General features: G+C 50.8%; 1 protein-coding gene and 1 long non-coding RNA gene across 14 annotated transcripts in view; one reads left to right on the top strand and one right to left on the bottom strand.

The window, feature by feature from the left end:
- ANK1 (ankyrin 1) overlaps window positions 1–27,683 on the top strand; it is a 239,438-nt gene that overhangs the window by 134,694 nt on the left and 77,061 nt on the right. For 12 of the 13 annotated variants that reach the window (XM_060407159.1, XM_042241370.2, XM_027962535.3 and 9 more), the window contains exon 3: window positions 22,431–22,529. In XM_060407159.1, the coding sequence (XP_060263142.1) occupies window positions 22,431–22,529 (99 nt within the window). Of the gene's footprint in view, window positions 1–4,236; window positions 9,086–22,430; window positions 22,530–27,683 lie in introns of those variants that run through there. The other variant, XM_027962538.3, reaches the window with a different exon arrangement.
- On the bottom strand, window positions 6,656–27,548 carry LOC114110969 (uncharacterized). The gene is made up of 3 exons (XR_009598666.1): window positions 27,342–27,548; window positions 16,850–23,600; window positions 6,656–13,642 (listed from the first exon to the last, which is right to left on the bottom strand). It is a non-coding gene; the product is annotated as an uncharacterized LOC114110969 (long non-coding RNA).

Genomic DNA, 27,683 nt, shown 5'->3' with positions numbered 1-27,683 from the left:
CCTTTGAAGCAGGGGAGTGGGGTGGAAAGACTTTGAAGGATGCTGTGTCGCGGTGGCATTCATCTCCTTTGTCCGCCGGCGGCCTTTGTGGGTTTGCCACTGAGAAGCAGGTAGTGCTGGGGATTCCCCGTCGGGTGTTGCCGGAGGCTGAGAACCAGGGTGGCTGGAAGGGTTCTCTGGACGTTTCTGGTGCTGAGTGACGGGGCTCTGTGTGGGGAGGAAACTGAAGGTGCGTGGGATGGAGGGGGACAGAGTTGCAGCAGGCGTGGGGCCCGAGGCTGGAGGCACTGCCTGTACGGAGAGGAGTGCGCTCCCTGGGGAAGAGAGGACGGGGTGTGGCCAGGGCTGTGGATCCGATGCCTTTGGTTTCCTTTGTCTGTTTTTGCCAGTCAGTTGAGTTGTTCAGCTACATGGCCATTTCCGTTTCTAACTGAGAAGAAATTTACCCATTCCGGCTTCATAAAAAGCCATCCTAACCATTAAAAAACTGTTTTTGATTGTGGTGAGAAGCACCTCACATAGAATTGACTGTCTTAAGCATTTGTAAGTATACAGTTCAGTGGCCTGAGTTACATCCATAGCCATCACCAATATCCATCCCCAGTTCATTTTTCATCTCGCAAAACTGAACCTCAGCACCCAGCAAACTAACTCCTCAGCCGCTCATGACCAGCACCCTCCTATCTGTCTCTGGGAATCCCATGGCAGTGAACTCACGCAGAGTTTGGCTCTGCGGACTGCCTTATTTCACCGAGCACGGGCTCCCCCGGGTCTGTCCGTGTGGTGCTGGACTGGGTGACTGTCACAAACCAGCTGAGGAAACACCCAGGATGCAGCTTAAGTTTTCCACTGGCGGCCCGGGCCCCTCAGCCTTGCCTCCCTTCCCGCTACTCCACTTAAAGTGCACGGGACCACGTGCCGAGATTCCTTTAGGATCCAGCTGGGCTTCTGTGGTCTAGATCCACACGGGGAAGCGCAGAGAGGATGGGGTGGGGAGTGTGGGATAGAAAACAGAGGTGGGAGGGTGGTACGGAGCAGCAGCCATCCAGTGGACTCCAGAGGGGAGACATGCGTGTGGATGGACTCAGGGTGCACACTGGATGGGGAGAAGCAAGCCCCCGCTTCTGTCGTCCCTCCCCCCAAACATCCCCGACCTGAGGCATTCTGGGCGGTTCCAGACAGCATATTAAAAAGCAGAGACATTACTTTACCAACAAAGATCCATCTAGTCAAAGCTATGGTTTTTCCAGTAGTCATGTACAGATGTACTTGGACCATAAAGAAGGCTGAGCATCAAAGAGTTGATGCTTTCAAATTGTGGTGTTGGAGAGGACTCTTGAGAGTCCCTTGGACTGCAAGGAGATCCAACCAGTCAATCCTAAAGGAAATCAGTCCTGAATATTCATTGGAAGGACTGATGCTGAAGCTGAAACTCCACTACTTTGACCACCTGATGCGAAGAACTGACTCATTGGAAAAGACCCTCTTGCTGGGAAAGATTGAAGGCAGGATAAGGGGACGACAGAGGATGAGATGGTTGGTTGGCGTCACAATCTCAATGGACATGAGTTTGAGTAAGCTCCGGGAGTTGGTGATGGACAGGGAAGCCTGTAGTCCATGGGGTCGCAAAGAGTTGGACATGACTGAACGACTGAAATGAGTTGATAGGTTCAGTGTGAAAGGTTGCCTTTGGGGAAATGGACACTCTGGCCCCATTTCTTTCGCGGGAAGGGACAAAGGAGCAAAGTCTTGGGGCCACGATAGGGTGCTGGGGTCAGCGGGCTCAGGAGAGGGGCTGTGTGAGCCTTCATGGTGTCCCCGCCCCCTCCAGGTGGGGGTACCTGCACACACACTCCTGGGGGGCCAGGAAGCAAGCTCCCCACTTCCCTCATTCAGGCCCAGAAATGCAGCTGAGCATCCCTCTGCAGGGCAGCTCCCAGTGAGAAGCATCAGTCCCCCTAGAGGCCCTCCAAGGGTTAAGATGCCCGCTCTCCAAGGAACCGCTTAGCAGGATCAGGGGCAACTGCATGGTCCTGAGCCCTGAGCCACAGGCAGGTTCTGAGCACACGGGCAGGGCTCTCTCCTGATGGGGCTGCTGCCGGTGAGGCCCCATGCGCCCGGCCTGTCCCTGGGCCGCCACTCCGCAGGGCCCCTCCTCAGTCCATCACAGGCTCAGCCAGCACCCAGGCCATATTTGCACGTTATGGGCACTGTCCTTGATAGGCTTAGTGCCGGAGGAGACTGCTAACTGCTGCCAGTGAGGAAAGGGTGAGGATGATGGTTAAAGGAAGGGCTCCCCACTGCGCAGATCCCCTCCTGTCGGCTTAGTCCTGCAGCTCCTTCACCACCCCCCCACACACCCCCGGATCTGGGCTCCGCTGGTCCTTGTCTTTCCCTCTGTGCCTGCTGCAGAGCTGCCCCAGGACCGCCAGTGTCACCGGACCCTCCTTCCCGTGTTACAGGGCGATCGGGCTTTTGCTCCGAGTGGAGATACAGGTGGAGAGGATGACAGGGCACTGGGGGCCGGGGCAAGGTGGGTCAGAACCTAAAGCTCAGCTCACCTTGGCGCACCCCTGGGACAGTGCCCTGACTTTGTGATGTGCACAGACCCATCCCCCTTAGGGGAAGAGAGCGTCTTCTCTTTAGAGCACACATTCACGGTTCTGAGAAGATTGAAAACACAGGCTCCTGTCCTGGGGTCACTGCTCGAGAATTTGCTTCTGTTGGAACCTTTTGAACTGATGGATTGCAATCACAGTGATAGGGCAAACGCTGATCCTTACATAAGTAACATACTTTCAGAGGATGTTTCGTGGAAAGAACGAGAGTCGTTTGCCATAATCGGAAATAATTACTCTAAGTAGTGTGGAAAGAGGCTTATATAAGAGACATCTGAATATTCAGGGCAGCTTCCTTGGTGCATAGATTTTTGTCTACTGATTTTTATCACCATGATTATGGTTGTAGAAAAGAACAAATCCACACACAAGGACACACAGCTACACGTGTCCATGCCAGTATCTCTACGTACATACTCCTTTCATTTATCCAAGCGTTTTTCAAGCTTCAGACCCACGTCTTCCATGTCTTGCCCGGATACCTCCTCAAGTGTGGAGCTGGGCTTTAGGGCTTTAATAGTTAAAAAACAAAAGCCATCCTCCTCATCCACTCTGACCCCATAGTCTGCTGACTGTGAGAGCTGTTAATCGAGTAATCACGCAAACGCATCTGCAGACAAGCTATGCTAGGAGCCCAGGAGGAAGGTCACAGGGAGTTAGGAGAGTCTGCAAGAGAGACTCGGGGTAGGGCAGGAGGTCAGAGAAGACTCCTGGAGGAAGAGCTATTGAGCTAAGAGGTGAGTCGGGGTTAATGAGGGGAGGGAGGGAAGAACATTCCAGAAGTGGAGAAGAGCCCCGAGAGTTTAGAGGGGAGGGTGGCAGAGCGGCTGCAGGCGGGAAGGAGAGACCAGGCACCAGATGAGGCAGGAGAGGTGACCTCGGGGCTGGACGCGAGGCAGGGGTGACGGGTGCGCGTCATGTGTGTGGGCACGTGTGGGCCCACGTGATTCCTGCTCCACCGCACATGAACCCTCTGGTTGCAGAGTGAGGTGGGGGGTCCAGGGCAGGACCGGAGCAGCCAGAGTGGCAGGGGTGGGGGACGGACTGAGAGGGATGGGGGCATTTCAGCCTTTGACCTCCTACACTACCGCGTGTCCTGGTAGAGCGTCCACCCAGCCTATAGACCCAGTGAGGGGCGCCAGTCTTTACCCTGAGAGCCGAGGGGGGCGACCACAGATTCAAGCGCAGGAGCTGGGGTGGCAGGTGGCAGGACCCACGGGTGGATGCAGGAGAGCCGGTTTTCAGACGACGGCAGTGGCCCAGGTAAGGGTCGTGCCCGTGGGGATGGATGAGTTGGACAGGTGTGGGGGAAGGGGGAGGAGACTTCAGAAGGGACCCTCAGATGTCTGGCTTGTGCCGGGGGTGGGTGGGAGTGACCGTCACTCACTGACCCAAGAACTAGGAGCTGGTGTGTGGAATCGGGGTGAAGAGACGAGAACACAGTGGGGATCCTCTTACAGAGTCTTTGAGGAACCTGGATATTTGAGCCTGGAACCCAGATAAGAGGTCCAACCCAAAGATAGATATTTGGAAACCGTTCAGCACTCGAGGAAGCGAGGTTCTGGCCATTGGCTGTTGAGAACAAGATGGTGAGGTATGTCAAATCCAACCCCTCAGCGTCAATCAGCAGACGTGGCAGTCAATGCACCAGTGTTTATTAAACACCTTCTTTGTGCCAAGTATTGGGCACTGAGCAAGAGAGTCTAAAGGGACAACATCTGTAACGTTTACAGCTGGTGAAGAAGACGGGTAGTGAGAGAGCAGATATCTACTGCCTGCTAGTGAGACAGCCCATGGAGGAGAGGGGGTGAGGGGTGTCATCTTGAGGGTGGTTAAGGCAGGCCTCTCTCAGGGGGTGATTTGATAAGAAGCAAGGGAGAACCATGTGGTCTCCGGAGGCAAGCAGTCTTGGAAGACAGGGGGATATGCAAAGGCCCTGGGGCAGCGTGGGGTTGGTTTCTCTGGGGACAAGCAGGAACAGAGTGGAGAGATGGAAGGGAGGCATGGAGGGGGAGGAGGGGACATTGCTGGGGCTGAATCTTGAAGGGTTTTTGGGTCACGGCGAGGACCTGGGCTTCGCTCCAAGGGTGACGGGAAGTCTTCAGAAGGTGCTCCGTCTGACTTAATATTTAAGAGGCCACCCCGGCTGCCATGTGGAGGACTGTCTCGGGACACAGAAATGGAAGCAGGGAGATGGTGGGGTGTGAGGGAGGGGCCAGGCAGAACCCTGAGGGGGCTTTGAATAAGGGAGAGACAGCGCGGAGGGTAAAGCCCAGTGACTTGCCTCCCCAGGGTCACAGGGTCATCGCCTTGGCTAGGGCACATGGGATGTGGGGCCTGGGGACCCTCACTCAGCCCAGGACAGTCTCATTCTCATCGCCGGGGCTACCACATGGCAACGGACTGGTTGGGCTGTGTCTAAACTCAGAGGCCATCGTGAAGACCCCATGGTTCTCAGGGCCTGAAGGTCACTCCATACCTCTCACAGCTCGGCGTGTCCAGCCGCCCAGAGCGGCTGTGTCTTATCTGTCCCAGTAGATGCTAGGTGTCTAGGGGCGAAGTCCATGGCTGCCTCTGCCCACAGCACCTGGCACACGACGTGTCATGTGGCCAATACTGAGCTGAATGAATGGCTGCATAATTAGGCACATCTGATGCCTAATAGTTAAACAACAAATCCAACCCCCCAGCGTCAATCAGCGCATGTGGCGGTCAATGCACCCGTGTTTATTAAACACCTTCTTTGTGCCAAGTATTGGTAAGGGTCGTGGCCGTGGGGATGGATGAGTTGGACAGGTGTGGGGGAAGGGGGAGGAGACTTCAGAAGGGACCCTCAGATGTCTGGCTTGTGCCGGGGGGTGGGTGGGAGTGACCGTCACTCACTGATCCAAGAACTAGGAGCCGGTGTGTGGAATCGGGGTGACATCAGCTTCCTACGTCCAGTTTCCAGAATGGGTGCTAGATTGTGGTATCAAATTAAAATATTTTATTATGGAGGCCATAGCAAGGTAAAATAATACTTTTCTGGGATGAACTGATTGGCTGTATGCACTTAGCCATCAGCCCAATGAAAAGAGAATGAGAGGAGACCAAGTCAAAAGTCCTCGGTTCTCCCAAATTCCTAGAATTGCCAGGTCTACACAGGGCTCCAACCAGGAACAGCCTGCTCTAACTCCAGGGACGAAAAGCCTCACTGTTTGAGGTTTCGTCTCTGTCCTTCTGATGCTGACCAAGCCTGGCCTTCTTGATAGGAGTAGAGTTCCTTGAGACCCTTGGGGGAAGTTGCTCGTCTTCAGTGCTGGCCCAAGGCAGAGAGTTAGGAGGGCGTCAGCTGGAGCATCCCAGTTACCTCCACCCCCTAGCCTGTCATCCTTCTCCGTGGACCTTACTGCTGCCTGACCCGCTGCTACGCGTCTCTGTGTCTCGTCATCACTCTCTGTCTTCCCCGCTGTGGTGGAGGCACCCCGATGGGCCAGGGCTTTGCTCTGTTCAGTGCTCCTTGTCAGGGATCCTGCCTGGATCGTGGCAGGTGCTCATAATTTCAGTCCCGAGCTGTATAGTCTGCTGGCACCACCAAAGGTGAACGCTTATGTATTTGGTGCCCAGCCCATGAAGGAACTGCACTTATGCACTGCCACTGTTTTTTGTCTTAAAAATTTATGTGTGCATTTCTATTGAAATGTAGTTACAATGCTATGCTAGTTTCAGGGATTCAGCAAAGTGGTTCAGTTATATATATATATATATATGCTGCTGCTAAGTCGCTTCAGTCTTGTCCGACTCTGTGCAACCCCATAGACGGCAGCTCACCAGGCTCTCCCGTCCCTGGGATTCTCCAGGCAAGAACACTGGAGTGGGTTGCCATTTCCTTCTCCAATGCATGAAAGTGAAAATTGAAAGGAAGACACTCAGTCGTGTCCGACTCTTAGCGACCCCATGGACTGCAGCCCACCAGGCTCCTCCATCCATGGGATTTTCCAGGCAAGAGTACTGGAGTGGGGTGCCATTGCCTCCTCCAATATATATACATATAATCCTTTTCTTATATTTGCTCCCACTATAGGCTGTTACAAGGTCCTGACTCTAGCTCCCTTTGCTATGCAGTAGGTCCTCAGTGGTTATCTCTTTTGTATATGGTAGTGTGCTCGTGTGCTCAATCACTCAGTCATGTCCGACTCTTTGTGACCCCCATGGGCTGTAGCCCGCCAGGCTCCTCTGTCCATGAGATTCTCCAGACAAGAACACAGGAGTGGGTTGCCATTTCCTACTCCAAGGGGATCTTCCCAGCCCAGGGATCGAACCCATGTCCCTTGCGTCTCCTTGCATCGGCAGGCGGATCCTCTACCCCTGAGCCACCTGGGAAGCCTCTGTGTACGATAGTGTGTGTATTTTAATCTCTCCCTCCTTCCTTTCTCCTTTGGTAACTGTGAGTTTGTTTTCTGTGTCTGTGAATCTATTTCTGTTTTGTGAGTTCACTTGTAGTCTCTCTTTTTTTTTTTGATTCCACATATAAGTGATATCATATGGTGTTTGTCTTTCTCTGTCTGGCTTGCCTCCTCCAGTGTGATCATCTCTAGGTCCATCCACGTCGTTGCAAATGTAAGCACTGCCGCTTTTAAGAGCATAATGAAATAGTCGCTCTCGGGATAATGACTCTTTAGCAGGATGGCGGTTTTGGCACCAGCCACATGCGTCAAATATGTGGCAATATTTGCTGCTGAAGCCAGAAGCTCAACCATCTGAGCAATCACAAAAACATAAACAATTTCCTGCACAGCCCACGAGAGCGTGTAAAACCATCCGAGTTCCATCGATGTTCCCTAAATTTCCACGTGGGCCTTCCACACACAACCCACCACTGCTGGGTACTCGTTTATCTTCAAGGTGAAGGGTTCTCAGCATCTCAGATACATGGAGCACCTGAACAAGAGCCACAGAATAATCCTTTCTGCAGCAGCCAAATGCCAAGTCTTCCGATCAGGATGTGTTGGGCTCTGGTGATTGTGATAATTGCTACCTTTCCAAATTACAGACTTAGAGCTTAGAGGAGAGCGGGGCATTCAACTGTCACTTTTGTAGCTCGGAAAGCTGAGGTTCAGAGGTTACTTCTGAATGCCTGCTGAGCTTTATGACTTTGGATTTGGAGAGATGGGCTGGCAAAGACCACTTGAAGTTTCTCTGCTCATTCATTCATTCTAAAAATTTTAGATGTATTAAATTTTTTTTTTTTCTATTTGGTTTGTTTCCTTTTTAAGACTTCATTTTATTGAAGTGTAGTTGATTTACAACGCTGTGTTCATTTCTGCTGTTCAGCAAAGCGACTTGGTTATGCACATAAATACTTTTTCATGTGCTTTTTCATTATGGTTCACCACAGGACATTGAATAGTTCCCTGTGCCGTAGAGTAGGACCTTGCTCTTTACCCACTGCACATATACTAGTTCTGCAAACATAAACCGAGAGCTTACAATGCCCCCAGCACATTGGTAGACACTTAATTCATCCATGCCCTGCTCTCAAAGAACTCGAAGGCTAGTAAAGAAGCCCAGCTCGGAGATAGAAGCTTACACGTCTAGTAGCATCCAGGAGGAATACAGAGGCTGTTTTCATTCATTCACTCCACATACTTCTTGAGCTGCTCTACTAAGCCACGTGCTGGCCGCTAAGAGGGAGTCCCAGCGTCGACTCCCCCGTCGCTCCCAGTCTGGGGGTGGTGGCTAGGATGCCAGTGAGTCAGAGAAAGCCTCGGAAGAAAGAGTGGGAGTCTGCCAGGGAGACTGGGCACGGGGAATTGTAGAGAGAGGGAGCGGTGGCTGCAGAGGCAGAGGCGGTGAAGGGCGTGGGGAGTGGGCAGGGAGTGAGGCTGGGGGAAATGAAATGTCAGAGGGCAGGATGGGGGCAGTCAGGCTAGGAGGGTGTGTCTGGATCAAGGTTGATACGCAGCCTGTTACTCTCCTCTGGATTCATCTTTCTTTCTTTTTTTTTTTATTGCACCGTGTGGCTTGCAAGATCTTAGTTCCCCGACCAGGAACTGAACCCACACCCCCTGCAGTGGACTTGAAGAGTCTTAACCTCTGGGCCCCCGGGGAATTCCCCTCTGGCTTCATCTTTTGCTTAGGAACTGCTGATCGTCATAGAGATTGTGTTCAACTCCATCCTCCCCTAATTCTACGTGTACCCAACCCCCAAACTCACGCAGAAAGCCTCTCCATGGAATGACAGGGTAAAACATTAAGCCTTCTGGTGGGCTTCCCAGGGGACTCATGGGTAAAGAATCCACTTGTAATGCAGGAGACCTGGGTTCGATCCCTGGATCAGGAAGATCCCCTGGAGGAGGGCATGGCAACCCACTCCAGTATTCTTGCCTGGAGAATCCCATGGACAAGAGGAGCCTGGTGGCAGAGTCGGACACGACTGAAGCAGCTGAGCGCATACGCACAAGCCTTCTGGAAGCGTGCAGCTCTGGGTTAGTGATGAGGAGAGGGAAGGATGTGTAATTGCAGCCCCCTTGTGGGAGAGAGGTGGTCCTAGGGAGGAGGGTAGTGCAGGTGAATGGGGGGAGTGCCGGATACCCCAGCGTCCAGTTCCAGGGACTCTCCTGGAACTCCAGTTTCCACCAGAAAAAGATGTTTGTGAAAAAGCCAGAACCTGAAAACCTCCTTCCCCTGAATTATTTTAAGTAGGTAAATTACTTCTACATCGCAGCAGAAATGAGCTATTTGATGTTCATCTTGCTAATTACAGTGACTAATTTATCGTTTGAAAGGAAGTTGATTGCTTGATGGGAGTCAGAGTGACCCGTGGTGTTTAAGAATCGTAGGTTTCAGTTCTGCGGTGTCTCTGCTTTCTCAAGCCCCTCCAGGCACGTCCACTTTGAAGGCCCGCATCACCCTTCTGGGGTGGATGATAGAGCAGGTGCTTGATTAGGAAGGTCGGCAGAGAGGTCTTCCTGGGCTGGAGCCGGGGTCTCCCAACACTGAACTCCGAGGACGGGCTGACTGTGCAGCGGGGCCCCCCTTCTTTGGGTGTCCTTCCTTGAGCTGGTTTTATTTTCATTTTCCTTCCCTCCTGGTGAAGGAAAAGTCAACAGACCTGCTTCGGGCAAATAAAGATGCCCACTTGTAGCCACAATGGGGACATCTCTGGGATCCTAGGGACTAGAAAGCTTGACAGCATCATCAGGAATGATCTGGCATGCGTCGCAAGGAAAGCACAGCTTCCAAAGTCCACTCAGCGGTTTGACTGCTCTGAGTTTATAACGTGAAGACCAGATGTGCTATCTTCGTTTCGAGAGACTGAAAAGAAAGATAGCTCTGTGTGCGTGTCGGGTGGCACGCGTGTGAGTTCAGTTCTGCCAACGCCTGGGGAGCACACAGTGAGTGCCCAGGCCCCAGGCTGGGACCAGAGGTACAGGGAGAAGCGGGACTCTGCAGACAGTCCTACCTGGGGTCAGAGACACGAGAGCTGGCAGACTCAGTGATAAGATAGTCATCAAGTGCCGAGGGTACACGGTCGGGAGGGCGACTAACTTAGGGAGCTGGGAATACAGTGTAGAGGGGGGATGACGGAGGGACAAGGGAAGTCACAGAGGAAAATGACCCAGGGTCTGGGCCTTGGAAGAAGGTTTATCTCCCTGGCTAACAGAGGAAGTGTAAGCACAGTTCGCTTTCTTTCCAAGTAGAGTCGACCAGGCGTGTGAATTTGTCCTGGCATCGTTGACACTCAACTGTGAATTCTCTAATAAGCACGTTTTTGGCATTTGTGAGAACCATCTTCCTAGGTTTCATTGTTTCATGATTTTTAATATAATAGCAGATGAATACAGGGTGGTTGCTGAAAAAGTCACCCTTTATATAAATACGGAAAGTCGGTCTTCTGTAAGCCTCCTCTTCGGCCCCCACGTCCCCCAAATCACTGTGAGCACTTTGGCATCAGTCTTGTATCTTTCTCTGCATCTCTGCAAGCAGAAACATATCTCTTCATTGTCTCCTGAGAGTGCATACAACTGTTTGATTCTGGAATTGAGGAATTAAGAGGAAACAGGCCGGGAGTTCCCTGGTGGTCCAGTGGCTGAGACTCCACGCTCCCAATGCAGGGAGCCCTGGTTCAATCCCTGGCCAGGGAACTAGATCCCACATGCCACGATTAAGACCTGTTGCAGCCAAATAAATAAATATTTTAAAAATACAAAATAAGAGGAAGCAGACCTGCCATTTTGAAGACTCACAGACGGAGACCCCGGAGGTGAAGTGACATGTCTAGGCATTAGGAGGAGAGCTGAGAGGCCTTTGTTCAGTATCTGATGTCCATCCCTAATCCCCACTGCTCTGCTTCTGAGGGGCTAGCTGTTTTTATCCTTTTAAAGGAAGGCCAAGATCTTGGACATGGACGCTCTGTCCAGTCCATAGGAGGTATTCTTAGTGGCGGAGCTGCATGTCAGAGTTCCATTGTCTCATTGCCCTGAGCTCACCCTTTTCTGCGTGTCCCTAGGGGCCTCCAGCCCCTGCAGCTGCTGAACAGCTGAGCTGGGAGGCTGCCCAGGTGTGTCCAGCGAGGACGGACAAGGGACCAGGTTGAAGCATCTCCTCCCAGAGCTCCCAAAGACGTGTGGGTTTCTTTTTTTTTTTTCTTCTTAAGATAATGAAAAACGTTCGGGTGTTTCCCTCCTTGTGAATATCCAGTAAACCCAAAATCACAAACAGTACCTGGGTCGGTAGATAAAACTCCGGTTGTGATAGAGCAGAGAAGGGGTGTGCTCAGAGCTGGCCCTGAGCGTTCCTCTGGGGCCCTGCGCCTTCTTCCCAGTTTCTGAGCTTCTCCTCCTTTCCCCGGTCCTGGACCAGAGAGAGGCTGGCAAAGGAGACGAAGGGTGATTTCCCGCCAGGGTGACAGCCATCACGTCGGCTCTTTCTGGCTTCCAATGCGTTAGATCCAGGATCAGGTATTTTTAGCAGACCTTTCCCATCAAGCGATCACATGATATCCGGGTCAGGAGGAGGCTGCAGGTGGGGGGCCTGCCCTCCCATCAGCTGGTTCCCACACAGGGCTTAGGCTGCTCTCTGGGGTTTCCAGCCTAGAACGATCTCTTGACTCTGATAAAGGCGGCACCTCTTGGGCCTGCAGAACTCAGGGATGTGTGTGCTCAGCCTCCCACACCGTCTCTGGTCCTAGGCGTGCAGGAACCCCAGTGGGCTGCCCATCCTCTCTCACCATAGCCAGCGCCCAGGGTCACCCCTAGCTCTGCCTCGGCTTCACCAACATCCTCTGCTACCCTTGCCTCATGGCTCCCTCCTACCCAGCCCCTGGCTTTGTTTTTTAAAATTTTAAACTTTCACACGTATAGAAAAGTTCCATGAATAGTACAAAGAATCCTCCGTCACCCAGATCCTCTGACCTTTCCTGTCTGTTGATGTGTAAGATGTACAGAGATGGTGTCATTCCCCATCACTGCTAAACATCCGGTGGGTACCATACGGAAGTCAGGACCCTTTCCTGCATAATACAGGATCTATCCAGGAGTACACTTCAGGTCACTTGTCACGTCTTGTTGGTCTCCTTCGATCTGGAACGCTTCCTTGGTCTTGGCCCGTCTCACCTTCTTGACCGTCTTCCATTCTGTACTTCGAACCCCATCTGTGTCTGCAGACATTGCCTGGTGCCCAGGCTGAGGCCATGCATTCTCGGCAGAGTCCCGTAGAAATCAAGCTCTCTTTCCATATCTGAGGATGTTAACCTTGATATTGGTGTCTGCCAAGTTTTTCTACTGTAAAATCATCGATTTTTCCCTTTGTGGTTGCTCAGTATTTTCTTGGGGAGGAATATTCCCAGGTTTTGCCAATACAAGTCTGTCTCTCATCAGACTTCCAGCCACCATTCTTGGCAAGCACGGCTAGCTTCTGCCTGCACTGGTTACCACTGTGATGGTTCCAGGGAATGCTTCTCCATCTTCAACATTCCCTCTACATTTATTAGCTGATATTCCACTGAAGGATAAGCTTTCCCTTCTTTCTTACTGATTTGTTTTTTCATTATTTATTTATACTTGTTTAGACTCATGGGTTCATTTGGTGGGTTGTAGTCTGATACTCGCGGATGTTCAAATCGGAACCAGGCTTTCCAATACGCTGGCTTCTGTGTTCTCTGACATGTCTGCATCATTCTTTGATTTCTTTACTTTATGGTGCAGGCTATCCCATTTTGTACTTTCCCTGCCCCAGTCCTGAATCAGTCACTTTTCCAAGGCCTCTGTTTCCTTTGAGTGGAGCCTGGTATGTAGACACCAAATCTGGCCACTCGCTGTGCCCATGGCTACTGCTTTCATGCGTATACACACATCTGTAACGACTTCTACATCTGTCTGTGAGCATGTTTTTAAAAATCCATGCGATCAGGCCAATGCTTCTAATCTTAATCCAAGACCTCAGGGCTCTTCCCAGCCTTTCCTCTTTCCAGGGTTTCGATTTCTTCAGTGAGAAGCCTGACTCCACTGATTTGCACCACCTTCAAAGCTCTTGTTTATTTGCTCTGTGTACCCACCTCCCAAGCACTCCGGAGCAGCCCCCGCCTCCCTCTCAGAGGCCTCTGCAGGGCACCCCTCTGGTTCTCTGTCCTGCATCCTCAGATGCCAGCATCTTCTGACTGGGGAGTGAGGGAAGGGAAGAGGAAGAAAAGGGGAGATGGGAACATCCCCGTTCCCTTTCAATTTTGTTTCTGTTTGGGCTGAAAACTTAATGCAGGCAATTTGAGGAGAAGCCCCAAGATTTACATTGTTGTAGCCATTTCTTTGTCAGCAGCTTAGTTCAAGCCCTTATCTCGTGAGCCCAGGATAACAGTTGCCTCATCTCTCCTTCCCCATCACCTCGGGTTGCTCATCGTCTCCTTGGCCTTTGGTTTCCGTGGTCTCTGCCTCTCCTTCTTACCTGACCCTTTCTCTATTTCCCATCAATTTCAGGATTCAGAGGAGGGATGGCCACCATTTCGACCTTTTTGTTTCTCTCCAGCGCCCCCTTCAGATTCTTATTTCCTGCTCTGTTGCTGGCTTCCCTGGTGGCTCAGAGGTTAAAGCGTCTGCCTGCAATGCAGGAGACCTGGGTTCGATCCCTGGGTCAGGAAGATCCCCTGGAGAAGGAAATGACAACCCACTCCAGTACTCTTGCCTGGAGAATCCCATGGAGGGATGAGCCTGGTGGGCTACAGTCCATGGGGTCGCAAAGAGTCAGACACGACTGAGCGACTTCAATTCACTTCACTTCACTTCTTCCAGGGCTGCAGACCTGCAAGTATATAACTCCACAAATAAGAACCAATAGAGCAAAGCCAGAGGTCACAAATGCATCAGCAAGTGGTTATTCAGGAAATTAAGCTTCTGTAAGTGACTTAGCAGCAGCAGCAGCAACATAGAGTAGAATACTTATCTTCTCTGGACAGATAGAACAAGCTAATAGAGGATCCAGAGTGAATGGGAAAGTAGGGTATAACGTATAAGAACTAGAGGTGTATGATGCTGTGTGCACGCCCTTGTGCATTATGGGAGAGGCTCTCACTCTTTGCCGACCACCTGAAGGCAAGTTACCTAGAAGCCCCTCCCCGGCTTCCTCTTGTTCCCCTCTGAGGTCCTTGACTTCTTGGCTTTCTCTGCCACCACTCTGGCTTGTTCTTCCAGGACTCCACTCCTTTGCTTCCCCATCAAAGCTTCCCCTGCCCAGGGCTCCATTGCCTGTGGCGGTAGCACAGCTAATTAATCTGATAAGCCCAATCAATAGTAGGGTAGTAGGTGTTTATGAATAAAAAGGCCATGCTTCCCAGTTGCTACAGGAGCAGACTTTGCTTAGCTCAGAGAAAAGGGGTAGGGGCTAGAATCATGAGTTTGGGGGGCTGGAGGCAGTGGGGTGGGAGGGCAGGTGGGCACGAGGCCCTTAGGACACAGCCAGAAACTGTAGCCGTGCGGGCAGGACCAGCTGTGTGTGCAGGTGAAAGAATCACCAAGTGTGAGAAAAGGCATGGAACACAGCATGTCCACACCAGCAAGCCAGCGTCAGCCTTGGAGGTGTTCTGGAGTTTCCAGAGGCCAAGGGTCTCCAGACACCATGGCCTCTCCATCTGGAACAGTCCTCTACTCTGGACAGGACGAGAGTTTGAATTTCCTGTGACACGTCTACTGTATTTGTACATTGAGAAATCAATTAGCGTAACTGGGGCAATCAGAGACATGAAACAGAGGGATCATTTACTGAGAACAAATGTCTAGAATTGTCTGTTTTGCCAGTGGAATTTTTCACAGTTGGTACAAGAAAATACTGCAAATTAAATCATTCAGGCTGAATGATTTTTTTTCCCTTTCTTCTTAAAAATGTTAAAAGAAACACAGCCTGGCTGAGATCTCCTCCCTCCCATCAGACAGATTGCTGCTCAGAAGAACCCACTAAATTGACATTTTACCTGAAAAAAAAAAGAAAAAGAGCAAAGGCAGATGAAAAACTCCAGGTGTGCGTGCTTGGCATGAATCTTTTTGCCAGAGAGATCCTAAAATGGTTGCTGTGTTAAGACCATGTGGGACAAGATCATATGGTGGCCAGGTGGCCTCGGAGACTTAGGATATAGTTTCTAGGATGTGAAAAGCTTCAAAGAACATTGCTCCCACCCTAACAGCAAAAAAAAAAAAAAAAAAGCCTGGATACTCTGCAGAATTACAGTTTCCCCTAAGCCCATCAGAAGGCTGAGATTGCAAGGCAGCAAGGTTGGCCGAATTCTCAAAAGGGACAAACCCTCCTAGGAGAGGCCACTGTCTCAGTTTTGGTAGATGCAGGAGAGAAAAGCAGTTGCCGTAAAACCAAAGTCTTAACAGATTCTTGGCTAACAGGCCAGCGTGGCTGCAGTGTGTCTGGAACCTTAGGCCTCCACGAGGTGCTCCTGAGAAATACTGGAGCAAATCAGATCAGAGAGCATCCCTGACAAGCAGAGAGCTCACCACAGGAGAGCGGGTGTTGCCTGTGACTGTGGGATCGGGGCGGAGGGGACTACAGACAAAGCCTTGCCTGAGTTCCCGACTCTTCATTTAAGTGAAGCAAAAATAGAGCCTCTCCCCTTCGGACCCCAGGCAGAAATCCCGTCTCGAGGGGAGAAGTGGAGTCACACTGCCTCTGCTTTTGGTGAGGGTGGGAGAGCTTCCAGCCCCAGGACACAGGCAGAGACCCCTGCAGGAAAAGGGGGCACAACCTCTGCACCCTTAGAGAAGGCTGGAGCCTGGGGCCAGTAACTGTCTTGTACCAAGAAAAAGCAGAGGTCTGCTTCTGCTAGGGGAGGAAGAGCAAGGAACTGTCACTCAGCACCAAGTATAGGGACAAGGCAGGTTTCGCTGTGGAGAAGAGGGGAAGCAATGATGGGAAAAAAAAAAAAAAAACTTAGCCTCCACCTTTGAGGTCCAAGAGCAAAGCCTGCCTAAGACTGAAGCTGGCCCAGGACAGAAGAGAAGCTCTCTGCTCCGACCTTGTAACAAGGAAGAACGTAGGACTGCAGGGAACAGGGCAAGAGTGTGGAGAAAGACCCCAGTGGAGGCACAGGCGTGCCAGGATGGGTTGGAAGCTGAGGGGAGATCGGGAACACAGAACAGGCCTCTGGCGTCCCAGTTCCGGCTCTGGGCTCAAGGTGACAGCAGCCTGCCAAAGGCTGTGTGCGCCAGGGGTCACAAAACACCCAGGCGCAGGCCAACTCCCGAGTGGACTGGCTCAGCTCCCCCACCTCCACTCCTGTGCTCACAGCTCCTCAGAAGAAGAAGAAGCATGCCCGTTTCCAGACACAAATGACTCCAGTCTCTACTGTTCTTCTGTGCATAATGTCTGGCACTCAAAAATTACAATACACACACGCACCCAAAGTGAGAGAAAACACAGCATTGTCAATAGACAAAGCCATCAACAGAACCAGACTCAGAGCTGACGACCTGCATGTTGGAACTAGCAGATGGACTCTAACTTGCTTAACACGGATCCAGCAGGGAAAATGGACACCATTCAGGAACAGAGGAAGTTTTAGCAGAGTGGTGAATGTAGAAAGGTCTTAGTCACTCAGTTCTGTCCCAGTCTTTGCAAGCCCATGGACTGTAGCCCACCAGGCTCCTCTGTCCATGGGATTTCCCAGCAAGAATACTGGAGTGGGTTGCCATTTCCTTCTCCAGGGGATCTTCCCAACCCAGGGTTTGAACCCACATCTGTATTACAGGCAGATTCTTTACCATCTGAGCCACCAGGGAAGCCCCAACTGTAAGAAAGAGCCCAGTGAAATGCTAGAAATTAAAAACAAAACAAAACAAACAAAAAAAACCCCACTTTCTTGGCGATGAGAAATTTCTTCAACAGGCCCGAGAGTAGACTGGTCGCATCTGATAAAAGAATCAAAGAACTTGGTGATGAGTCTATAGAAATGATCGGAACTGGAACAAAAGAGGAAAAGAGTAATGAAAGAAAAACAGAGCAGAGCAGGCAAGCGCTGCTGGAACAAGCTGTATGTAGGTGGAGACCCAGAGGCAGGTGTCTTTAAGAAGAGGAATTGGCAAGCCGGCATTTTCCTGAGAAAGGCACGGGTTAGAAAACAGCCACAAGTTGCTGCTGATTTGCTCCCCAGTTTCTACTTTAGCTGAATCTTTCCCTCTAATATCCCTCCATCTCCTTCTTGTTTATCTTCTACACCCAGTTATTTGAGCGAAGGAATAGGTGATTTCTCCCCACAGTCCCGCTCAATAGCCTGTCTGCCATTCGGCATGGAGTGGAGTCATTGTCAGTTTAGCTGGACCAGCTGAAAAGTTCGAGGAAGATTCAGCAGCCTTTTACTCATAGCCAACATCTTGGCAAATAGATGGGGAAACAATGGAAAGAGTAACAGTCTTTATTTTGGGGAGGGGGGCTCCAAAATCACTGCAGATGGTGACTGTAGTCATGAATTAAAAGACGCTTGCTCCCTGGAAGAAAAGCTATGACCAACCTAGACAGCATATTAAAAAACAGAGACATTGCTTTGCTGACAAAGATCCATCTAGTCAAAGCTATGGTTTTTCCAGTAGTCATGTATGGATGTGAGAGTTGGACTATAAAGAAAGCTGAGTGCCAAAGAATTGATGCTTTTGAACTGTGGTGTTGGAGAAGACTCTTGAGAGTCCCTAAGACTGGAAGGAGATCCAACCAGTCAATCCTTAAAGAAATCAGTCCTGAATATTCATTGGAAGGACTGACGCTGAAGCTGAAACTCCAGTAATTTGGCCACCTTTTGTGAATAACTGACTCATTAGAAAAGACCCTGATGCTGGGAAAGATTGAAGGCAGGAGGAGGAGATGACAGAGGCTGAGATGGTTGGATGGCATCACCAACTCGCTGGAAATGAGTTTGAGCAAGCTCCAGGAGTTGGTGATGGACAGGGAGGCCTGGCGTGCTATAGTCCATGGGGTTGCAAAGAGTTGGACAAGACTGAGTGACTGAACTGAACTGAATGACTTGAACCTCGATTTAACTCCAATACAGCACACGATCTTGATTTTAAAGGGGTGGTAGATTACAGTCCGCCTCCGTCCATAGTTACAGCTAAGAACAAGAAGCTCCCAGAATTTGCACCCCTCCCCTCTTTGGATTTGAGCAATAACAAGTCTGCTGAAATAAAAAAGGTAGTATGAAATGAGGTGTTTATTCATAAAACGCTCTTGAAATACTGAACATAGTCTCCTATAGAGACTAGCTGTGCCTCTAAGAAGTCAGTTGCACAAGTTTCTTCGTCTACATGTGCAATAAAGTCATTTTCAGGCTTTCAGTGACTTCAGCTGCTGGAGGTGAGCAGTCATCCACCCTCTGAGGCCACCTACTGGAGAAGACTTGCTGGAGTGGGTCTGGGGGTTTGCGCATCCCTTGTGTTCAGCTACTTCACAGAAGAAAGAGGGCGCTTGATGAGAATGGCTTCTAGAATTTGAGCTCACGGGTTTGGAATTCAAAGTCGCGTTGCCACTGTCAGTGGACCTGCACCCGTGGCTGTGTGCAGGCTGCCCTGAAAAGACCTCCGTGACGCTTTCTGACCCCTTTAACCAAGCAACTCCTTTCTTGTCTGTGCCGCGTGGTCCTATACCTGCATTTGGGGCATTTTCCACATGACTTGGCATTTGTCTGTGCATCTCTTTTCTCTGTAAAATGAAGTCCTTCGAGACTCAGGCTTTGTGTTTCAGGCCTCCCTAGCACGGTGCCACACACGGAATGTTCCTCAGTAAATGTCTGCCGAAGCAGATGAAGCGTGTGCTCGGCCTGAAGCGACTATCGCTGGGACAGGAGCTTGTCACAGCCGTGACCTGTGTGAGTTTACTCTGTGCAAACCTCTGGAGCCTTTTGCACACTTGTCATAGCTGCGCCACATGGGGCTTACCCTGGAGTCCTGGTGAGGGCGCTGGATTCAGATCATCCCAGAAATGGACTTGAAAGGACCTTAGGGTGACCGTGTTACAAAGTGAGAAAAATGAAGCCATCAAGAAGGCATCTTTGAACCAGGAGCTGAGGTGCAAGCTGAGCAGAGCCATTGCAGACGCTGATCCGTTGTCTTCTGCCGGAGTGCAGCTTCGGGAAGGGCATGTGACTTACGGAGGGAAGCAGAGGGGCTTCCTGGGGACCAGGGCAGGGGACGAGTGAAATCCTGGGGACCATCTCCAGCGCTCGTGGCCAGCCCCACGGGGATGCTTACGGTGACTGGGAAGTCCCTCCAGGCTGCCTGGTAATCACAAAGGGAAACTGTGCCTTCATCATCTATGAAAAGAAACATTGTAGTCCCTCCCGCTCTGCTTGAAAAGAAACAAAAACGCAAACCCTTTCTTCTGGGGAATCCGAGTTAACTCTGTCTGTGGCGGCGCCCTAGAAAGGCTGTGTGACCTGAGCCAGTCATTTGACTGCTCGGCCTCCATTTCCACAGCATCCAGGGATCTCCAGCATCCTGCTGGACACCAGCCTTCTCCGGGCAGACAGCACGCTGACCCCGTGGCTCCAAAGAGCAGGGACAGTCACCCTGGGGCTTTAGCAGCCAACATGAGTGTCTTCTTTCTAGACTTGCCACTTCCCCAGCTTTGAGGCATATTCAGGGCAAGTAACTGCCCCCCGAAGGTGACTGCAACCCACATCACCACTGAAACCCTAGCAGTCAACACACACACACATACACACACACACACATGCACACACACACACGCATACACACACATGCACAGCCACAGCCGAGACCCCTGCAGTGAGCAGACTGCGATTCCCATGACCGCACACGCCATCCCGAGTACCCACATAACCATGCTCAGCGTGCCTGCGCTGAGCACCCCGAACCTTCCAGACTAGGTGGCTGTTGGGTGTGTAGATGGGATTGCAGCTCATAGTGCTGGGGAGGGAGGGGGTCTTCTGCCATGAAGACCCCCCCCCCCCCCGCAGTACTGAGTCAGGATGCAAAGCTGGAGAGAGTGGGTCCTGGGGCCACCAGCAGGTCACCTGACAAATTGGTTTTCAGCAAGTTTGTGTTTCCCAAGATGATTTGAGGGGGGCTGGTGTACTTCAACCCCGAGCTGCCCTCAAGCCTACTCTTGGCTGTCTTCTGACACCCAAGGTACCTGTTGTATTTGCTGCATCCAAGACCCCAGCGTAAAGACGGTCTCGTACACGTCTTTACTCTCCGGCCCCCTCTCCCGTCACGAGGCACCTGTGTCGCATGCCTGCAGTGGTCGCTCAGCACTTTCCTCTGTGGTTTTAGCAAAGCAACAGGACCCATCTGTTCATGGGTAGGAACACTACCACTCCCAGGCAGAATATGTGTGCTTTAACTGGAATCTTCTAAAAATGATGCCCGGATGCAAAGTGAGAGAGGTTGTTTCGGGACCCCGAGGTGGAGCTGCAGAGGTGTTTGAAGATGGGTGAGCCAGAGACCCCTCCGCTCACATCAGCAGGAACCAAGTCCCTCCATCCTGGTGGGGAGGGTCTTTCTTATTGGCCAGAGCCTGGGTGGCCCCGGGGCACCCCCTGAAAGGGGACGTGTGAGCACGGGGTTGAGCAGCAGAGGAGACAGGAAGGGGAAAGTGGGAAGAAGGGAGAATTGCTGGTGGGGAAGGAGGTGGCTGGAGGTCACTGACTGATGAAAACCATTTTCTACATGAAACCGAGATCTCCTTCTCCACTGGAACGGACAGCCATCATGTAGTCACTTATCTGTGCTCTGAGTAACTCTCTTTGAATTCAGCTTTTGCCAGGAAGTTTCGAGACATCTGAGTGCAAGGGCAAAAGAATCAAAGGCAGAGAGGGACCACTGGGACTGCCCTGGCTCCTGATTCTAGGGCCCAGAGGAGCTCCAGCAGGGCGGCTTGGAGCTGCAACTGCTGACTGAGAGAGTTCTGCTTTTGTGGACTGATGGTTGGGCCTGAAAAATGTTTGCTTGTTTTTTTTTTTTTTTCCCCCTAAAATGTAACTGTCAGACAAGTTTTGGTCCTATTTGAAATGCCAAGGTGGCCAAGGGGCTATTTTATTTCACTGAAGGATAGTTAATTTACAATATGGTGTTAGTTTTGGGTATATACCAAAGTGATTCAATTATATACGAGTGTGTGCGAAGTCGCTTCGGTCATGTCTGACTCTTTATGACCCCGTGGACTGTAGCCTGCCAGGCTCCTCTGTCCCTGGGATTCTCCAGGCAGGAAAACTGGAGAGGGTTGCCATGCTCTCCTTCAGTGGATCTTCCCGATGCAGGGATGGAAGCTGTGTTTCTTACATCTCCTGCTTTGGCTTACAGGTTCTTTACCACTAGCACCACCCAGGAAGCCCTGCATATAGTTATATATATTTTCAGATTCTTTTCCATGATAAGTTATTACAAGATGTTGAATATAGCCCCTGTGCTCTACAGTAAATCTTAGCTGTTTATCTGTTTTATGTATAGTAGTTTGTATCTGTTAATTCCACACTCCCAGTTTATCCCTCCCCAACTTCCTCTTTGGTTAACCATACATTTATTCTGTGTCTGTGAGCCTATTTGTTTTGGAAAGAGATTCATTTGTATTATTTTTTAGATTTCACGTATAAATGATATCATATACTTTTTCTCTCAGACTTATGATATACCCTAGAACTATTTCTTAAATAAATATTGGCTTTATCTTACTATTATTATTATTTGGCCACACTGCAAGGGTTGTGTGATTTTAGTTCCCTGACTGGGGATTGAACCTGCACCCTCGGCAATGAAATCAAGGAGCCCCAACAGCTGGGCTGCCAGGGAATTCCCCCACGGGGCTATTTTAATACTAACTCTTCTGTAGAGGAAATCTTACAGCCAGATGATTGATGGTATTTAGTTTTCAGATGACCTTCTTTCAAAATGCATTATTTTACTAAACAAACATCTAGCTCTACAAATGCTTAGGAGACCCGGGTGTTGCTGCTTTGCCGTTTCTGGTTGCTGCTGTGAAAATTAACCAGGGGGTTAAAGCTAGACCATCCCAGTTAAGTGGTGCCTGTGCCCGGCTAAGACGTGAATTTCAAGGTCGCTGCTGGTTTTATGAGAGCTTCCACACTTCATTCATACCCGGGGGTGGGGGGCTTGTTACCACCCTCTTTCTTCCCATCTGACTCGCTGCAGAAACCCTGCTCTGGAGCCGGATTGGCTCAGTCCTGAGCCTGTGTAGACACCCCTCCGGGATTCCTCGGCTCTCCCCTTCCAGCCCTTTCGCTTCCCCTCGGGGGCAGGGGCCTCAGTCCAGCCTCACGGACCGGCGGGACACACAGACCCTCTAACCCCACCCTCCCTGCCTCTCTGCTCTCCACAGAATGGGTTGAACGGCTTACATCTGGCCTCTAAAGAAGGCCATGTGAAGATGGTGGTTGAACTTCTGCACAAAGAGATCATCTTGGAAACCACAACCAAGGTACGTCCCTTGGGGAGCCAGAGCTTTCCCCTGAAATTCAAGCATTGCCCCAAACCAGCAAGCCGTAGAAACCAGTCCTTCATGACAGAAACCCAGTTCTGCTTCTGAATTCCTCTCCTTTCAGTCACTTTCTAGGTCTATGAGCCCCTGAAGTCATTTGGAAAGCACAGGATCCCATTTCCACAAAAATTCAGGGGGCCTTTATCCTCATCCCTAGACTATAAATCTAAAAACACAACCTTTCTCCTGGTGGCTTCACACTGTCCCAGGCTGAGAGCACTGGAAGGTCCACAGGCAGGTGCCTTGTGTCCAAATCCTTGCTGAGGTGCTTCATACTCTGTGATCTTAAGCGAGTGACTCAACCAGTGAGAGGCCTTAGTTTACTCATCTTTAAAATGGGGATTCTGATAGTTAGTTGCAGGATTGATATGAAAGTTAAACATGGTACTATATAGAAAATGTCTACATAGAAATAAATCAGTAAGTATTGGTGACTATGTCATTTGTGAGGGCTTCGGAAGAATCCAGATCCATCCCATTCATTCTCCTCCAGCAGGTTCTTGATCATTTTGAGACCCTGCTCCTTGATCACGTCCAAACCCATCTGCTCTCTTTACTGGGTCCCTTGAACAGCGAACAGAGTTCTCTTTTACTCCAAGCATGGCTGGCATCCCACCTCTCATAACAGGAGGCTTCTCCCCAAAGCAGAAGATTATAAACACCAGTGACTCAAGTCCGGAAACTACAGTCATGAAATTGATGCACTGATATATGTTGCACCTGCATTTAGACGTGTTGTGGAATCCGTTTCATTTCTTGCGCATCTTATTTGTTTATTCAGCACCCTTCAGCCAGCGTTTAAAGACAAACAACATTAAATCAAAAAATCACCTCTGTTTGCCATGTCCAGTACTGTTTCCTCTTCCTCTTCCTTTGTTATGTACATCCGGTGGTTTTTTCCCCCCTTGGCTGGTCCCCTCTGTGGTTATTTTTCATTTGCTGTTTATTTAATGTGGCCTCGAGCACAGCGCTGATTTGTTTCACACAGCAAGCGTTTTGCTGCCTCGCGAGCTGAGCATAAGAAGAACAACACGTAGAGAACAGACATAATTTATGGTTATGAAGTGAGCTACCAAAATATTATGAAAGTAGAATCATCTCTGAGGTAGAAGTCTGTAATTTTCATGTCATTTCCCGAAGGTGAAGAGATCTCACGGGTAAAATAGACTGACTTGCTCTTTCTGAACGTGTACAGGGTATTTTATTTTCTAACCCCATGACAAACTGACTATTCATTGGAAGGACTGACTCTGAAGCTGAAGCTCCAAGACCTTGACAAGCTGATGCAAAGAGCTGACTGATTGGAAAAGACCCTGAGGCTGGGATAGATTGAGGGCAGGAGAAGGGGACGACAGAGGATGGGATGGTTGGATGGCATCAGCGACTCGATGGATGTGAATTTGAGCAAGCTCTGGGAGATAGTGGAGGATAGCTGGGTGGGCAACTGTCCTTGGGGTCGCAGAGTCAGACTCGGCTTTGCAACTGACAACAGACAAATGATGGATACTGGCTGTTTCCACCCGCTTCTTCTGTGGGTGAACGGTCTGTGGCTCTTTCTCTCCTGATGCTCTCGCCTACCTGGCTGCAAGCACAAGGCCATCTGATCGGCTGTGGGGGGCTGAGCGGCTGTGCTTTCTCTGGCGTCCCCCCAGGAGCTGCAGAAACAGGACGCTTCAGCACGTTTTACGAGCTCCGAGTTTCCCCCTTTGATTGGTATTTTGCAAGCGAACACTTGGTGTGTCTTTGTTATTTATAGAGATGGTATAAGCTGGCGTGGTTTCTGAGGGCCCAACAGAGGGAGTTAAAAAAAAAAAAAAAAAGGATGAAGCTGAAACCGTGGGCAAAGCAAGAATCACAACAGATTGGGGAATTGTAATGGGTCTCGCAAGCAGGAGCAAGATTAAAAAAAGACACAACTGAAGAGCCAAAACCAATATAGATTCCTAAACTGTGCTTAGAAATTTTAAAAGCGGGAAGCAAATGTGTTCCCTGCCTCCCACCTCCACCTCCAGAGGCCAGCTGAGCATCCAGGCTGGTGGTGCTCAAACATCATTGACCCCCCACCCCCGTCCTCACTCAGCACCCACTGCAGCCACCCGCCCTGCCGTGGGCTCTGGGACTCCCTGGAAATGGAGAAACTGGGTCTTTGTGGATCCAAATATAGCTAAGTAATTTTTCCTGCTGCTTTGAGGGCATGTTCCTTCATGCTGAGAGGAGGGACAGAGAAAAACCCATCTCCCTGTGACTCTGAACCTGAGGCTGCGGCCTTCCTCCTGAGCCTTACAGCGTGTGCAAGTGTGTGGATGGGGGTGGGGGTCCCTTCCTCAACCTGGGCTGCCCTCAGCCCAGGTCTTGAATATGTCACGGGCTGAGACCCACAGCTGGGCCCCGACAGCCTTCCCTGGCCAGCTTCCTCTACGTGGGTTCACAGGTTGAGCCCTGTTGCAGTGGGTCAGGCAGGAAGGAGCAGATGGAAAGAAACATTTGATAACCCCTCCTGAGCTGGCCCGGTGCCTGGCACACATGTACTCAGCCTATGCAAATAAATGGATGGACACAGCGTGCCTCCTTCTAGGTGGGGAGGCCCGGAGGTCCCAGTCCTGATTCCTAGAGAAGGCTCTGGAGCCAGCACCCTGTTCCTCTCAGTACAGGGAGTGAGTCAGACCCAGGTGCCAAGGCCTCTAAATGGAGGCTCTTTGGACTTCTAAGAAAAACAGTTAATTAGCATCTATATACTCATTTCTGGCCCTTGCTCTCTGATGGACATTTGAGAAAGAACCCTTTTGCTTATCAAAAAGGAGAAATCAGAAAGACATGTTCGAGAGGTAACCAAGGGACACTCCTGCCTGAATCATGTCACGCGGTAGAGACAAGAACCTGAGCCCTGGGGCCCTGGGGCAGTGGTGACCCATGGGGGCCCCTCACCCCCCAGGTGCTTGGATTTGTTGCTCAGACTCCCATGGGAGGCACTTGGTTCCTAGTGACTGGTCACTGGCCCCATCGCCGGGACCGAATTTGAAATCCCAGTTTGGTGGGTTTCCCAAGATGGATTAGCAAGTGGATTAGTTTGAAGAAGGCTGAGCGCCGAATTGATGCATTTGAACTGTGGTGTTGGAGAAGACTCTTGAGGGTCCCTTGGACTGCAAGGAGATCCAACCAGTCCATTCTGAAGGAGATCAGCCCTGGGATTTCTTTGGAGGGAATGATGCTAAAGCTGAAACTCCAGTACTTTGGCCACCTCATGCGAAGAGTTGACTCATTGGGAAAGACTCTGATGCTGGGAGAGATTGGGGGCAGGAGGAGAAGGGGACAACCCAAGATGAGATGGCTGGATGGCATCACGGACTCGATGGACGTGAATCTAAGTGAACTCCGGGAGATGGTGATGGACAGGGAGGCCTGGCGTGCTGCGATTCATGGGGTCGCAAAAAGTCAGACACGACTGAGCGACTGAACTGAACTGAACTAGTTTAGTTAGAAACTAACTATAGTTAAAAACTATATGCCACATCACCGACTCGATGATGTCATCACTGACTCGATGGACATGAGTTTGAGTAAGCTCCAGGAGTTGGTGATGGACAGGGAAGCCTGGCATGCTGCAGTCCACGGCGTCACAAAGAGTTGGACACGGCTGAACGACTGAACTGAGCTGATCCGCCTGAACTAGAAAAAGTGAGGTCATGAGAAATCTCTGCTCCTTATGTAGCAGAGTGCCAGATGGGTGCAGCTGTGGTCCTTATTTGATGGACATTGTCAAGTGCCTGCCCCTCCTGGAGCGGAGGTGCCCTTGGAGTCACATGGGGAGAGGGACTTCACAGGGAAGCAGGAAGGAGCCAAGCAGGGAGGTGGCGTCCTGGAAACAAACAACGCCTACAGGACCAGAGCCTGTCCAGAAAGTGCAGTTACACACACCCAGGACGGAGCCAGACAAGAAACCCTGCCTGTCCCCCCACCTTCTCAGAACCGGCCTGGCATCCTAGTCTCGGCTCTCAGTTCTCAGCTTTTAAGAAGTTTACTTTAACCGGTCCCTCCCATCAGGAAGCTTACACAGGCCTCAGTCTCCTCCATCACAGGGCAGACAGAAGAAGCAAGAAAGAATCACAGTCTCATAGTGACTAAAACCAAACCACGTTACAGAAAGTTAATCAGTGTGAAAAAGCAGAAAGTTACGCCCCGGGTTTTAGGGACGAGATGAAACCCCAGAGAAACAGCTAAATGAAGTGGAGACAGGCGGCCTTCTAAAAAGCTGACTTTGAAACAGCTGTGACCCTCACTGTCGTCCAGCGCTCCTTCTGAGAAAGGAGGACTCTCACCTCTCTTGCCTGCTGATCTCTGACTCGCTGTATTTTATTATTCATATTTTTTGTTTGGATTTTCTGTTGCCAGATTTTATTTTGTTTATCCCCCCCACACACACACACTTAATTTCATATTTTTTCTTCTACATATATTACATAGTCCGTTTTATTACCTCCCCTACCCCTTTACTAATGTCGACGGGCTTCCCCTGGTGGCTCAGCGGTGAAGAATCTGTCCGCAAGGCAGGAGATGTGGGTTCAATCCCTGGGTCGGGAAGATCCCCTGGAGGAGGGCATGGGCAACCCACTCCAGTACTCTTGCCTGGGGAATCCCATGGACAGAGGAGCCTGGCGGGCTACAGTCCACAGGGTTGTAAAGAGTCAGACACAGTAGGCGACAACAATAGGAGCAACCCTCCCGCTTCCCCATCCCCTGCCCGGTGGGTGTTACCGTCACGGCACAGGGTGCTGGCCCGCGGGATCTGCAGCCTCCTTTGTCCCGGAGATCCGGGCCTCACGGGGCTCCACACCTTCCTGCAGAGCCTCGGCCTTCGAGGAGCTGGTCATCCAAGGAGCCGGCTTGCTTGGCAATCCTTCAGTGGGTCTCCGCCGATGATGGGACCCTGAGCCTGCCTGCAGCCGATCAGCTGAGAAGGAGGCGCTCTTATTCCAGAGCATTGTTTTTTCAGGACAGGAAGCATTTCCCTCCCCGGGCTTCCGTTGCCGCTCACGAGGTCTGGTGGGTCAGGCACACAAGTGTGTGTACTGTGCCCCCTGGGGCCATAAAGGAAGC

This window comes from Ovis aries, chromosome 26 (assembly GCF_016772045.2).
Source record: "Ovis aries strain OAR_USU_Benz2616 breed Rambouillet chromosome 26, ARS-UI_Ramb_v3.0, whole genome shotgun sequence".
Taxonomy (NCBI): domain Eukaryota; kingdom Metazoa; phylum Chordata; class Mammalia; order Artiodactyla; family Bovidae; genus Ovis; species Ovis aries.
The sequence above is the reverse complement of the archived record's forward strand: the minus strand, read 5'-3'. Positions and strand labels throughout refer to the sequence as shown.